At 34.9% G+C, this 16,593-nt stretch overlaps 1 protein-coding gene across 1 annotated transcript in view; it reads right to left on the bottom strand.

Moving 5' to 3' along the window:
• The window catches only part of PRRG1 (proline rich and Gla domain 1), a gene marked incomplete at both ends in the record, with an annotated part of 80,525 nt that overhangs the window by 51,358 nt on the left and 12,574 nt on the right, over positions 1 to 16,593 (bottom strand). Inside the window, one exon of the mRNA XM_080718847.1 lies at positions 13,550 to 13,607. Coding sequence (XP_080574973.1) covers positions 13,550 to 13,607 — 58 coding nt within the window. The remainder of the gene's footprint in view (positions 1 to 13,549; positions 13,608 to 16,593) is intronic.

Here is a 16,593-nt window from a genome sequence, read left to right as displayed (position 1 = left end):
CAACATATTAAAGTATAAATCCATGTACAAATGAGAAGGCATGAAAGAGTTAAACAGGGGAGTAATATAGTTCAATTTGGATTTTAAGAAGATATCTGTTAATAGAAGGGAAAGGAGATTTGAGGGGCAAGAGTGGGTTGACCAGGGACAGTGATATCAGATCTATTAGATAAATCTGGCAGGATTTCTTATACTTTATTCTTATTTATTCTTTAATATTTAATAAAGTCTTGTTGAGAAGAATCAAGCCTATTGTGTTAGGGAGAACCACACAGGAAAGGGTTGTCAGACGAAGGCCATGATTTTCAAAGAGGAATTGCTCCTCTCGAGGTCAGCATGGTCCAGACAAGAAGCATCATGGGAAGCAGCTACCTTCTATGAGAGGATGAAATCAAGAAAGCAAAAGTGAATACTACCTATCAACCACCTCACCTGACCTAGAATATTCGAATCTTGCTTTAAAGAAGACCATTACCTTACAGAGTTATAGGGTTCATGGCCTACTGCCAGTATCATCCCAACCCCTAAACTCCAAGGTTAACTCCTTGCTGCTTCATCTATTGCCAGGGTTTACCTTGCTCTTTCCACTCTGATCTCCTGCTGCTCCAGTCTTCAGACCCTTCTTTCAACTAGTAAGTGTGTGTGCGTGGGGGGGGGTACTTTAGATTTATAATGTTCTCTAATCAGGACTATTCATCAATCTCGATTTTCAGTCATGTTGCCACCCCAAAGTAAACATTAGTTTTAAAGTAATAGCAATACACTGAAAAATAATAATAAAGAAGCTTTTATTTAGACATTAAGATATGCAAATAAAATAACCAAACTTCCATGGATGTATCCAGCTTAGCATGGAACACACTCTATAACCATCTGCCTTAAGAGTTGTACTAAATCCCAGCTAATTCAGCTTCTAATTATCCTTTAAATATGCTTTAAAGTGTTCCATCTCCATGTATCTGTTCATTTCATCTGTATTATCTACTCCTATAAAAGTTCCTTTCATACTTTAGTATCAGTAGTGAAGTCATTCCTCATTAAGCAGTAAATAATGTATTTTTCTCTGAATACTCACATAATATGGAGCTTGGGTTCTCTCTTAAATAGATGTATACACCTTATAGTATCTATCAATTTCTGTACCAATTATTATGGTGTTGCCAATTCTCACTATGCCCAATTCTCAGAGGGTAACCAATTTTCTTCTATACCTGTATCTAGTCTGTGCAGGATACTAGATCATTCCCACTCAAGGTCCTAGTGGGCTTAAACTGACTTAGGGGAAGCTCACATAGCAAGCATGTTCAGGACATAACATGTTTGCCTGTTTGCCTAAGTATTGATCAGTGTTTCAGACTCTAGCTATCTATATGCCATTTTAATCAAGGTGGTTAGTTTTGCTAGTCACATTTATTATCTACACTTACATGTTATTTCTTTTTTTTTTTTTGGTAGTACTGGGGATGGAACTCACAGGCTTTCTACCTCCGGTTTATACTCCTAGACCTATTTTTCTATTTTATTTGGAAACAGGGTCTCACTAAGTTGCTGAGAGCCTCACTAAGTAGCTGAGGCTGGCTTTGAACCTGTGCAATCCTCCTGTCTCAGCCTTCCAAGCGTGGAGATTACAAGCGTGCGCCACCACAGCTGGCTATGTTATTTCAAATATTAGTTTTCTACTACAATTTCCACTATAGTGTTGTGCTATAAATATGTGAAATCATGTGCTTGTACATTTTAATGCTTGTAAAATGCATACTTATTAAAGTTTTAGGAATTTTCTCAAGTTCCATTTAAGAATCACACTGCATACCACAAATAGACATTTTGTGGAACACTAACAATTCCTCTCTTCCATCAATTCAAAAATATTTAGTGTCTTTTGCCAGGTACTGTTTTATTTTTCAAGGCAGTATTTCTTAACCCTTAACCAAGGATGATTTTCCCCTACAGGGAAATATTTTTGTTTATCACAAATGGAGAGGTATGTTCCTGTTAGTGTGAGGCCAAGGATACTTTCAGATATCCTACTGTTCAAAGAGTACCCTCCCACAATAAAAACTTATTCAAGCCTAAATATCTACAGTATTAAGGTTAAGAAACACTGCTTTAGAGAACCAATTATGAACAAGAGACAACAAAGTTTCTGCTTTGTTTGCACTAAAATTTCAGTGATAGGATGTTATAGATGACACTCTCCTTTTATATATTTAAGTAGAAGTTATTATTCTATAGTACTCAGAACTTTTTCTCTGGGTGTATGTCTTATATATGAAAGTCATGCTGGCACTGAGCAAATGTATGCATCTCAAAATGAGTGTTACAAAGCAGACACTATGTTTTAAATTCATACCAACATTACATCAACATCCTGGATATGCTATCAGTTCAGTTCAGCAAATACCAAACACCATTTTATAACAGTTAGTCATTTGAATCAGATTGAGTAATTACTACATAATAATATACCAGGAAGGGTATTGGGCTCTTTTATATACTGCTTATTTGTTGAGGTAAAATCTCAATTTTGGATAATAACAATAGAACTTAGACCATATTTTATATGGCTTCAGGGTAGCTCACTACTACACCAGCCTTTTTTTAATTTATATATTTGTAACATGTAGACAGGACTAAATTGCCATGCTTTTCTTCAACATGCAATTCTCCTGCCTCAGTCTCTCAAGTGGTTGAGATTACAGGTATGTGCCACCATGCCACCATGTCTAGCTTGATATATTTATTTTGGTAGGTGTATATAATGTCAACAGTCAAGCATGGCTTTTTTTCTGGTGGTACTGGGGTTCCTAGAAACCCTTCTACCTCCGGGCTACACTCCCAGACCTATTTTTTTATATTTTTATTTGGAAACAGGGTCTCTTAAGCCAGAGAGGCTGGCTTTGAACCTGTGAAATACTTCTGTCTCCACCTCCCAAGGGCAGGGATTACAAGCGTTGCCACCTTGTCCGGCAAGCATGGCTTTTTAAATAATGTCAAGTTTTATATATCCTGAGGAAGCATTCCAACAAGAAGTGAGAGCATGGGTTTTGTACCATGCATATCTGGGTTTTAGGACCGGCATACCAATTATTCTCTCTTTCACCTTGGGCAAATTATTTATCCTTTAAGGCTTTGTTTCTTCAACCATTATGGGGTCATTAATGTAGCTCTATTCTGATAGGCTTTGAGGGAGGAATAAGTTAAAACTGCTCTATCAGTTCTTAATATCAGTAAGTAGGACCTGAGAAGACCCTACTGGCAATTTTTTCTCTCCACCTCAATTTATTGGTTAAATTTGGTTCTTATAAGCCAGGCATGGTGACGCACGCTTGTAATCCCCGCACTTGGGAGGCTGAGACAGGAGGATCGCACAGGTTGAAAGCCAGCCTCGGCTGCTTAGTGAGGCTCTCAGCAACTTAGTGAGACCCTGTTTCCAAATAAAGTATAAAAATAGGTCTGGGAGTATAGCCCAGAAATAGAGAGCCCCTGGGTTCCACTCCCAGTACCACAAAAAGAAATTGGTTCTTATGGTTTATATTTCAATCTGGCTTAATATTACATATAATTACATATAACTATTAGTACTTAAAGTGAACTATAATGTATATTTTATGAACTGAATTTTGAAAATTGAAATTTGATTTTTTATGTTTTAGAATCAGCTGTACAAACTAAGTTCTGAATATATATACTCCAGTTTTTTGTTTGTTTGTTTTTGTGGTACTGGGGATGGAACCCAGGGGCATTCTACCTCCAAGATACACCTCCAGCCCTATATTTTATTCTTTATTTTGCCACTTGTGATGTCCATTACATGCCCTTTCTTCACCTTTTCTCAGCCTTCCTGTGATAATCAAAGTTTGGAAACTCCAATTACTAGTGATTATTCTTCTTCCAGTAGTCCTCTGAGATTCAATTATAGCTAGGTCTTTTATTAGTTCTAAAACACTGCCGGCTACAATTTTATTTGTACAGAAGTACTTCCATGCTGGCTTTACTGTTCAGCCACATGGCTCTCTTAGGCTGGGTTAGGTAGAACAATTACTTCACTGTTCTCCACTATGCTTGGATGCACCATTAAAATAACCTTTGATCACCCAACTTAGAGTTTTGACAGTCCTAGTCTCTAGGACTTTCCCAAACCCCAAAGCCCTTCTTATTTTTCAGGACAACAGGAATAAAGGGCCCTGTACCATACTCTAGAAATGAGGTGTTCCCAGTAGTACATTCCCTCCTTTTGATATTTCTTAAAGCCATAGTTCCTTTTCAGCTGCCTAAGAGCTCTCCTTTAAGTAAAAGTATTTTCCTTCTAGGTATTTAGGAGCTTCACGTGTTGTCTTTTCTGATTCCAAATTCTTCAGATAATAAAGATTCAACTGGCAATTTCATTGGGATAAGGCAGTTTCACTTTTGTCATCTTAGAGCTCTCAATTCGTTGAGGTACAATAATATATATAAACAAATGATAAAATATGATTTCAGAGAAATCATTTCCCTCATGTTCATATGGCTAACAAATAGGGGCATCTCAGCATTGCTCTCTAACTTTTCAACATATTTGCATCAAAAGTGTCAGGTGTGTTCACACACGCTTATAATCCTAGTACCTGGGATTCTAAGACAGGAGGATCACAGATCCATGGCTAGCCTCAGCTACTTAGTGAGGCCCTCCGCAACTTAGTGAGACCCTGTTTCAAAATAAAGGATAAAACATAGGGCTGAGTGTGTAGGTCAGAGGTAAAATGTCCCTGGGTTCCATTCCTGGTACCACAAAAATAAAAAGCGCTAACATTAAACCTCAATGATTTGACACAGACTACCTGTGTAACTAGCATTCAGATCAAGATTCAGAATATATCATAAGAATTTAACCCAGGTTTTTTGATACTAAGTCATGTGCTCTTTCAAATATAGATATTTAACATTATAACTAAATATAGCTATTTAACATTATTTAACTATTAATATTTCCTTAATGCTTAAGTTATTTCAGTAATTTTGCTGAATTCTAGGTAGTTAATGGTGTATAAGACAGATGTAATCCCCACCCTAACAAAGCGTCAAGTCTATTGGGGAGTCATAATATTTTTAAGACTGTATGTAATTGAACTTATGTCATTAAGAGTAATTTAAAGAAGTTGTGCATGACTTTAGCATGGAAAGCAAGAGAAAGAGACAAATGGTCAAACTGAACAAAGTATTTACTGGCTGGTAAAACATTTGGATTTTTGTTCTACATGCATTGAAAAACCACAAAGTATTACTCCTGAATTCATAAAATAACTGATTCCCAAATAGATTGCTTAATTCTTTTCTTACCCTCACCTTTACAGAGTTCCTATAATGCCATTCACTTTACCAGCCAACTGTCTGAAATGTATAAAAATAATAACTGATACTGTAGCGTGAAATAAAGATTTAACATATGTAAATATTATATCTTAATATAATAATTATTCATAAAATCAATAAATCATAACATTAAAATATGATAACATCATCAGATGTTTTATAATTAATATTACACATGTAGTTCTGCACTAAGTAGCACCACCAAAATGCTATCAGAATGAATATCAGGATAGTTCCTAAAATCTGTGGCTCAATATAAGGAATGTTATACAAATGAAGAAAGGATACTTAGCTTCAATCTGTTTTCTAGTTATCCTCAAATTTGAATATAGTAAGATGGAACAAAATCAGCAAAGTCATCTTTTTAATTCAATAGATATAGAGGGTGTCTCTACTCAAACAACATTGTGTATCTGCCAGATTCCTGGGTTCTGAGAATACAGCTATAAACAAAACAAACAAAAATCCCTGACCCTAAAAGATACAATTGAGCCGGGCATAGTGGCACACGCTTGTAATCCCAGCATTCGGGAGGCTGAGACTGGAAGATCACAGTTCGCAGACAGCCTCAGCTACTTAGTGAGGCCCTTCACAACTCAGTGAGACCCGGTTTCAAAATAAAGAATAAAAAATTGGGCAGGGGTTGTAGCTCGGAGGTCAAATGCCTCTGGGTTCCAGCTCCAGACCCCCCCCCCAAAGATACAATTGAGAAGGAAAGAAATGCAATAATTACTACTATGCTTATTCTTTTAAACAAGCAAAATGTATATTAGGCTAAATAGTGATAAAATGTGGTACATACTAAGGAGACAAAAATAAAGCATAAGACAGAGATTATTTAAGCAATAATTACCTCTACTTTTTGATACTTGTATTTTATTAGTTTATATATGACATAGAGGTTCTTGTACACTGGAGGTCAGCAGAATTTATGTAAATGACCGGAGAATAAAAATTTTCAGAGCCAGGCATGGTGGCACATGCTTGTAATCCCAACACATGGAAGCCTGAGAGAGGATGATTGCAAAGGTTTGAAGCCAGCTTCAGCTACTTAGTGAGGCCCTTTGTAACTCAGTGAAACCCTGTTTCAAAATAAAGAATTAAAAAATAAACTGCTGGGGATATCACTCAGAGGTAGAATGAATGTCCCTGGGTTCCATCCACAGTAACACACACACACACACACACACACACACACACACACACACACAAACAAAAATCAGTTTTGAGGGTTTCTGTCCTGATAGCCCAATTCTTTTTTTTTTTTTTTCTGGTACACCCTTAGCCCTATTTTTTATTCTTTATTTTGAAACAATGTCTCACTAAATTGCAGATGGCCTCACTAAATAGCTGAGGCTGGCTGCAAACCTGCAATCCTCCTTCTCAGCCTCTCAAGTACTATGATTACAAGCATATGCCGCCACAACCAGCTAACTATCCAATTCTGTTACCATATTATGAAAGATGCCACAGAAATAAATTGTGTGTGGCTGCTTTAATAAAACATCATTCAAAGATATTGAAATTTGCATTTTATGTAATTTTCATGTGTTATGAAATTTTAATTTTTCAACCACTTAAAAATGTAAAAGTCATTCTTGGTTCATGGCTATACAAAAACAAACAGCAAGCCATTATTTGTCAATCCCTGGTATATACAACAAAATTCAACTTACTGAATTTTGATAAGTCAACAAGTCAAAAGGAATACAAGGAATCTCAACATAAGTATTGAAACACAACAATCCAACACCATCAATAAATAGAAAATTCTCTAAAATCTTTTCAGTGAGTTATTAATTTTATATGACAATGGACCTTAAATTTCAAAGTACAATAAAATATTAAAGATAATGGTATAATCACTTAAATAAATCATGTTAAAACTATAGAAGCACCTCAGTGAATAAGAAGCAAATGCAAACTACATCAAACAATCTAGATGTCCAATAAACACCTGATGAAGTCAACTGTATTTCTTGATAAAAGTAGTTTATTTTATCCACTGTAATGCCTTAATTCCCACTTCCATTCCAATAAAACACAAATGAATATATCTAGCCCTGACCTTTCCCCTAAATTCCACAATTTCAAATGCCTCAGAAAAAAATCTAAATTTGGATTATCTTGCCACAACTTGAAATACAGTAGGTCTAAAATCAAATATTTTTCTACTATACATATAAATTATCTATTCCTCAAAATTCTTTAGTTTTTTAAGAATATCTTTATTACTCAATTCAACCTTAGTTTTGTGAGATGACATTTTCAAGTATTAACTAAAATTTTGTGTTTACCAATAGTTCACTTTCATTCTTTTTTCTTTAGTCCTTACCTACCACCTCCCCAACAATAGATTGATAATTATCTAAATTACCATTTGAAGTGAATACATTCTGTGTTCACTGCTTCAAATGAAAGACAAACTTGGATTAGAAAAATAAAAATGCAGTTTTTCTGTTTCCTAAGGTACTTGGTGGGAGGCAGAAGTCTGCTAGCAGAAGAAAATGACTGAAGAAAATAATGAGCGCAGGAATTTCTTCTCCAATCCCACCTACCCACACTCTCCCTCCCTGGCTAGAAAGGCAACGTTCAGTTAAAGGGAAGGGAGAAGTCAGTGGGGCTTACAATGATGCCACACTCGAAAGGACAAAATCAAGGTCCGTTTTTATTGAGGCCATTGCTTGAATGCCCAGAACTCCTTGGAAGATGGTTCAGCGTACACTGACCATTAGAGCAAGCATATGAACAGAGTATTTTCTGATAGTGCATCTTCCTTCTAGGATGTCTATCAATGTTTGAGGCTTTATCTAATCTCTACTGAATTTGCCCCATACAGTCATCCTCATGAAGGTAATTAGTGTTCTTATAAAAGAGACTTAAGGAGATAGGCATGGCAGTATATGCCTGTAATGTCAGTACTAGGGAGGTTGAGACGGGAGGATTGTAGGTCTGCAGCCAGCCTCAGCAACTTAGTGACACCCTCAGCAACTTAGTGAGAACCTGTTTCAAATGAAAAGTAAAATAGAGATGGTAGCCGGAGCATGGTGGCACACGCTTGTAATACCCGCACTTGGGAGGCGGAGACAGGAGGATCGCGCTGGCTTATGAGACCCTGTTTCCAAATAAAAAAATGTAAAATAGGTCTGGGAGTGTAGCCCGGAGGTAGAAGGGTTTCCAGGAACTCCAGTACCACCAAAAAAAAAAAAAAAAAAAATAGAGCTGGGAGTATAATTCAGAGGCCTGCCTTACCGCGTACAGGAGTCAGCCATCTTAGAAACAGATCCTTCAATACTATATAAGCCTTCAAATAACTGCAGCCTCAGTATATGTTTTGATAGCAGTCTCCTGAACCACCAAGCTAAGCTACCTGTGGATTGTTGGCTCTCAGGAAATGAGATAACAGGTTTTTCATTTGAAACTCCCAAATTTTGGGATAATTTGTTCGGTAGCAGCACTTATATAATCCAGTGCATACCATAGTTTATATATTACTTTAAAATTATAACATACACACAAAAAGGTACAAAAATAAAAATATATACCCGTTTTGAATTTTCAGAAAGCACACTTACGTAACCAGTACTCAGATCAAAACATTGAACAGGACATTTTTACCATCTCAGAAGCCCTCTTTTCTTCCCTGTGTCCAGTCACTTTTAGGTTTATTACAAATAGTCCTGTATACATTCTTATAAATGTATTTTGATGAATCTACATATCTATTTTGAATATATGCCTATAACTGGTATTACTGAGTCATAGGCATGCCTGTATTCAGTTCTATTCATTTCTGCTAGAAATTCCACTAAGGTTGTACTAATTTATATTCCCAACAGAAGTACAGCAGAGTTCCAGTTACTCTACATTCTTCAACACACTTGGTATTGTCATTTTAATGTTTGTAAATCTGGGAATGGTGGTGGTAATATTACCACATTGTGCATCTTTCTGATAAATAATGCTGAACACCTTTTTTGTTGGTAACTGGACTTTTTAACATCTTTTATAGAGTACCTGTTTCATGTTTTGTCCCTTGAAGCAAATATTTCTTTTAAGATCAGCAAAAGACCAAAATTTCTAAAATAATGATTTCTCTACAGTATTGTGAAAACAAGTACATTTGAGCAAAATAACTAACAGTGGGACTATGACTATGTGTCTTTTCTAAATGGAGAAATATTTTGAGAAGAGAAAGAAGAAAAGGAATAAGGCAGAAAAGACCCTTAAATTAAAAATGAGACAAAAGGGGAGTATTATTAAGACAATGCATATGGTTAGGATTTGTTTCTTCTTGGTAGGTGAAAAGTAAATCACATACAGGAAATAGCTTGAGAATCACATTAGTCTGTCTCTGTACAGAAAGTCTTTTCTGAGGAAAAGAAGTGGCACAGATGTTCTTTAGGCTTATGTTATATTACAGTGTAATTCAGGGGAACTCAATGCTATTAGGCAAAACAGTAGATATTCTGCAAATAAAAATGTGTATCCCTTGTAAGTGTGGTCCCATTATAGCATGGTTCTCAAGGGAGAAAAAAGTCATTTATATGTACCCTTGAATAGCTAAACAGTATATACTAACCTTCCTTTCACCTTATAATCCTGCATTAAGCTTTATTTTTCCCTTTTATGAGTTACCAGAATGTATTATGGCATCAGCTGCTTATTTTTAGTTTACTGATTAAATTTTAATAAGACTCTTCAGATAGCAGAACAATCAGTTAAAGAAAGTTAATATTGCTGGACAAGATCAATGCATAATGGACACCATGTGTGAGTGAAAAAGTAAAAGAATAAACAATGTGGCTTTGGTTTTATTATCTTAGGCATACAACAGCACAGAATTTTGGTCTCAAATAAAACAAACTGGTGTTTTAGATTTAATCATATAAGAAATTCATATATATCATTTTTAAATAAATAAGGTCAGATATCTCATCAGTTCAAGAGCTAAACATAGACAATCAACCTAGAAAGAAATAGGTTCTCAGATTTAACATTTTTCTATAATCCTATTGTGTATGTATATTCCAAAAATAACGTTGAGAAATCATTACAAATATCATATTGGACAAATCTAATGTACCTATAAAGTCTTAAAAAGGTTCTTTATATGATATGTATTACTACTGTATTATTGTCTAAAATTGTCATTGTAATGAATATATTTAAGAATATTAAAGCTACTGAAAGAATCAAAATGTAGTGGCTGGAAATAAATATTAAAACATTAACGTAGGAGCTGGGATATAGCTAAGCACTTCTGCACCATGCATGGGACTTTGGGTTCAACCATGAACATCCTCAAAGGAGTGGGGCGGGGTGGGGAAGAAATGACAAACAATAAAACATTAAGCTCAATTCTAAAGCACAAACATTTTTCAGGATGAATTTCTTAAATAAACAAAATTTAGTTTCTTTGTTTCTTCGATAGTGATTGTTTCTGAGTAAAGGTCCACTTCAAAAACATAAAATAAAGAATAAACATATTCTAAAACATATAATAAAGTAAATTTATCTCAAAAATTAAATTGATAATGTTGTACAAACAGAATTACATCTATAGAAGTATGAAACTGTATTTGTTTATAAGGCAAAATAAAAAGCACTTGCATAATTTTTTCTTTTTAAAACTAGTATGGAGGAGCTACATTCGAATATGTGTAAAAGTATGAATGTAGCATGGTCAACCTGGAAACTCATTGTTGGGGGGGAAGGGGAAGCGGGGGAGGAGAGCACCAAACATTGTTTGAACGTATACCATTTTCAATATGATTCACATAAAAATAAAAAATATAAAAAATAAAATACTCAATTTTGAAAAAAATAAATAAGTAGAAGCCAAATAAATAAATAAATGTTTAGAAAAAGGAAACATTAAAAAAAAAAAAACCTAATACCTTCTCCTACAGTAGCAGCTCAGGCAAAAATCACAAGGACAGATTCTTAGGAAAAGTTGATGTTACTGGACAACCCTAACCAGAGAGGCAAAGAAAATATAAAGATGATGGGGATGCTAGGCTTGAAATGTCTATTGTTTTTATGTTAAACTCCTCTGACTCAATCTAATTGAACTAGATCACTATGGCATATGAGATGAAAAGCAGAAGAGTAATGAGATGAAAGCCCTAGAGTCTACAAACTAAAAAATGAGCTTTATCCTATTTGACTAGAGATTTCCAATCCCCAAAGGGAGATTTAATTTTGTGATGATATTCCATTTCGTTTAATGCTGACAAGAATCATGTATATTTGCTTGATGCTATATCCTCATACTCATCACATCCTAGGCAAACAAAATATATTGAATAAAAAAGATGTTTAACAAATGTTTAGATCATATGATATTCCATTTTGTGTCCTACTTTTTTCACCACACTTTGTAAGAATCTTTCTATAAAAATAAATACTTCACAAACATGTTAATGGTTACATTATATTCATGTATCATAAGTTAAGCGTGTCCTAAATGTGTTGCCATTCAGAAATTAATCTTTAGCCGGACATGGTAGTGCATGCTTGTAATCCCCGTGCTTAGGAGATGAAGACAGGAGGATCACGCAGTTTCGAAGCCAGCCCCGCTGGCTTAAGAGACCCTATTTCCAAAAATAAAAAATATAAAATAGGTCTGGGAGTGTAGCCCGGAGGTAGAAGGGCTTCCAGGAACCCCAGTATCACCAAAAAATTTACTACTGTTACATCTACACACTGAACAATTACATAGGCATTAGGGATTGGGTCATTTTTTTGCTGTTAAAATGAGGTAGCAATAAATATTTAAAATATAAATTATTATTTTCATTTCTGATTACTTCCTCGGGACCAATGAATGTGAAAAACTGGATTTGGATATCTGGAAATATAGCTACTTTACTCTTTTGAGAAAAATAAGCATATATTGCTGGTAAAATTAAAGAGAGGGTTATCAGCATATATAAAAGTATGAATTATTTTATCAGCTTGCTTCTTACTATCTAGCTGAAATATGAAAATTGAAATTAACCTGTAGTGTCGTGGAGATGGCATATCAGTGAAAGAGCTGGATCATAAAGGATGAGTGTAGGGTAATTGATACTGATGAGGCAATACATACTAGGTCAGTCTGTTCTGTTCCTTAATCAGTTTTAAGTTATTTCTAGGACTCTGTTTCCTCTGCTCCAAAAGGCTTCCAGGTAAAATACAGAAATTCAGAGATGCTTGGGGTAAAGGACCAGGATAAACGTGTATATTCTGAGTATTCATTGTGGAGGTTATTATTTGCATATAATCAGTTGTTGCTTTAGCTCTTGAACTATCTTACCTAAAAGTTCAATTGTTACAGATTTCTGTATATCACCTAATTGGTACACCTAATTGGTACAGGAAAAAAAAAAGGAAAAATGTACACCAATAAAAACCATTTGAGGAAAAAATGACAAAGCTAAAAATAAAAAACATAAAAGGCAAAGGTGGGAGCCAGTGGTATTGGTGCATGACTTGTGATTTTAGTACTTAGGAGGCTGAGATAGGAGGATCGCAGGTTTGAGCAGCCTTGGCAACTTAGCAAGTCTCTCAGAAACTTAGCAAAAGATCCTGATTTCAAATAAAAAATAAACTAGGGCTGGTGGTGTATCTTGAAGGTAGAATGCCCCTGGGTTCAACTTCCAGTTACACACACACACACACACACACACACACACACACACACACAATGCAAAGGTAGGATTCAAGTTTGTATAGAAAAACTGTTTGAAGGGTTCTGTTACTTTGATAGAAGAGATAAGCCTCCTAGTATCTAATGCCAAGAAACAGTTATTTGCATAAGCCATGGTATCACTCAGATAAAAAACCAGTTTCCCAGGAGCTACATTACTTAGGATTTGAGATTAGAAAGAAAAATTACCTCTAAAATGCTTAAAATAAGAAATGTAGTAGAAATGTCATCAGCATCCATATAGTAAACAACAATAGCACATTTTATATCATAGTTTCTTATAGCTTCTCTCTCATAAATAGGCCAAAGGTAAAAGAGCAATGTACTCTATATTTATAAAATATATTTAGAAATTGGTCCATGAAAATGGCTTTACAAAACAGCCTAGACACAAAATTAAAATCACCCAGTGGAATGACTGTGCTGAAGAAAACTCATTGCACCTGGCTGATCCAAAACAATGTCTGATGGGCATTAAATAAAAACCTAAAAGATATGACTCACTCTACTGGCCCTTCTCCAGAAATAGCAACAGTCTTGACGGAAATGTTGATAAGCAAATCTGTGGGCAAAGAGAATTCAGAATGTCATTCTATTCTAAATTATTAAGGGCATAGGATTATAGTTCATTTGAGAGTAGCCTTCGGTCCCTAAGAATGAATATAACCAGGAGCAGATTGTGGAAAACTTTGCTAAGTTGGTTTACCAAATCAGTGCAGCCCTGGTATCAATCAAACAAAACAAGACATGATGTTTGCTATTACATAGTTATGGCTAAGAAGTGTAATTTCAAGACCTTATATGGTAAACCATCTGTGTGGGGACAACGTACTAAAGGTTCTGGTGCTGACTAAGGGGACTTTTATGAACTTTTGTCACTTTAGTACACCATTTTCAGGTGGGTTATAATATCTCTCTAAATGCTTTCTCATAATCACACACCTTTTTTCCTAAGTTGAAGTTAGAAAACAGAGGGTGCAAAGGGGAATTTGTTTGGAGATTTTTTTTTCTTTTGCTTCCTCAGCTCTCCATCAAGGGGAATATATATATCATTTCACTTGATCTCCATATTAAGAACTCTGTAAGTCCAGAAAGGTAAATAATATATCTGTTTTACATATGAGGAAACCAAGCCTCAGTTTGGTTACAGAGCCACTACTTGGTTACCACTTGTATCACATCCCAGGTCTGATTCTTCTTCTAATGCTGTTCCTACTATAGCATTGAGCCAAAAAAATGGAAAGCTTTCAGCTCTTAGCTAAAAACATGTCCTAGGGTGGATTCTAACATTAAAACCATTTTTGCTAACTGAAATTAAACACAAAAAGGAATGGCATGTAAACATGAATTATAGGTCCTAAGACAAGGCTCTCAGCATTCTGGACCCTTTTTATTGGCTCTTCATGAATGTTACAAATTGAGTCAAGCTACTTTTCTGCAAATGAGTTATCCTTTCCCACTTCCAAGAATTTGTTCTCACCATTCCCCTTTATTTAAATATGGTGTTTCTTCCATTTTGGCTTGAGTCCTAAAACTATTATTAATGATGATATTATTCCTTTTCTCCTTAGAAATGCATCTCCATCAGCCCAGCAGGATATTTCCCTGTCCTCTGAATTTCGATAGGATTAAAATCTATAGTACTCATTCTTATTTGCTCACTCATTTTCTAACTATGCATATTATTTTCTTCATTGTAAACTGCTTGATGGGTAAGTAAGACCAGGAGCTTCTTCACTCTAATAATACCATCCAGCACCCAGGCGGCACATGGAAAACACTAACTGATGCCTAAGACACAAAAGCCCCTTCATAGTCTAAACAAACAAGCTGCCTAATTCACTGTCTTTCTTTTACTGTAGACTTGACCAATCTTTTAATTTTCTATGTTCCCTGTTACCTTTCTTTTTACTTATCCATATGATTTAACATCAGATTAGATATGAATTCTTATATGACATTTATGGGGAATATTTTCTGTTCACTCAGCTGATGTAAATTTAAGGCAAAAGTTGGGAAATCCATAAGTTTTACTTGCTTCTTCATAATCATTATATGCATTTTTTTCATTTATTAAACCAGTCCTATTAGTGTTTCATCCTTACAATGAGAAGAAACATTCACCTACATTTTACCTACATTTTCCTGAGATTAAATTCCAATAATAAATAATTATTGATAGCCTGTGATAAAAAAAGACTATTCCAATTTCATTTTCACCACCAGTGTACAAGAGTGCTTGATTACAAAGAATGGTTGGCTCAGGTTGGCAGTGGGGGGATTGGCACTGGAGTTAAGTGGGAGGAAGTAAGGAAAACAGATTAAGGAGGATTAAGTATTAAAAATATATGTAAAATAAAAAGGTTGACTCAGAGTTTTTATTTTACTGGCCTATCGACTATTTGGTATGCTGATCTTATATAATTAAAAAATACTTTTAAGGCTGCCTATTCTGCATATTTATCAGCAGTGATTATTAACATTATGTTTTCAACTTTGTGAATGCAGTAAGCTAAAGATTTTATCTCATTACTTTAGTTTACAATTTTCTATCACTATTAAGACTGAATACATAGTATATATTGTACATATGATCTAGCTATATTTTTGTCTCTAATAGTTTTTGGATAAAATTGTGTGTTCTCCATCTATAGGAAATTCTATCTTTCAAAATGTAAAGGCATGCAAGAACATTTTTTCTCAAAAACTAAAATTTTTACCCCAAATAACTACCCTCTCAGTAGAATCTGTACAAAGTTAGCCTTATTTGATCTTTTCCTCCTTAGATATATGGCTCCCAAGGGAAAAAATATTCTCTATTACTAAATTGGACATAAATTTCCCAGAAGCAATTAAAAAAGAGAAACATTCAGAAAACATTCCTTTCTAAGAACAATTGAATGGAAATACTCTGGAGGAAAGTTTGTTCTCTGAGGAAAGGGATTAGTCTAACATATCAACACAGGGTTTTCCTGTTACTGTATCAAGGGCAAGGAAATATGTGGCTGAAACAAGTGTTTTGTATTTGGAGAAAGAATGAGATATTAAAATTGGTAATTGCCTAGAGAATACATAAAGGGCACATATAAACTCATTAACTAAAGGAAGGAGGACCCCAAGAAGGCAATGGAGAATAAAAACCAGGAGAAATAGAAAAGATTAGGGGGTCCTAAGGGTTTCTAGCTACCTTTAGCCTCATTCTAACTAGCTTAAAGAGGATAACTCATTGGAACCCACAGATTCTTCATTGTTTTATAAATTAAACTCACACTAACGGATAAGGAGCCCTGCCAAATGCTGCAGCCCCTCCCACTATCAAATTGAATTCACAGGAGAAAGGAATTGAAAGCTAAAAGGCATCTACAAATCTCAGAATCCTAGAAATAGACATTATTTTAATATAAGTCAACATTTTCCAAATTAAATATTTTCCATATTACTGGGGCCATTATGGAGTTTACTACTTACATAGTAAAATGATTTCCATACTGCTGAGACCAGGTTCTTAGAACAACATCCTCTTATACTATTGCTTATTTACCTCTTTA

The sequence above is a fragment of the Muscardinus avellanarius genome (genome assembly GCF_963383645.1).
Source record: "Muscardinus avellanarius genome assembly, chromosome: X".
Taxonomy (NCBI): domain Eukaryota; kingdom Metazoa; phylum Chordata; class Mammalia; order Rodentia; family Gliridae; genus Muscardinus; species Muscardinus avellanarius.
Note: the sequence above shows the minus strand (reverse complement) of the source record. Positions and strands in the feature narration are given on the sequence as shown.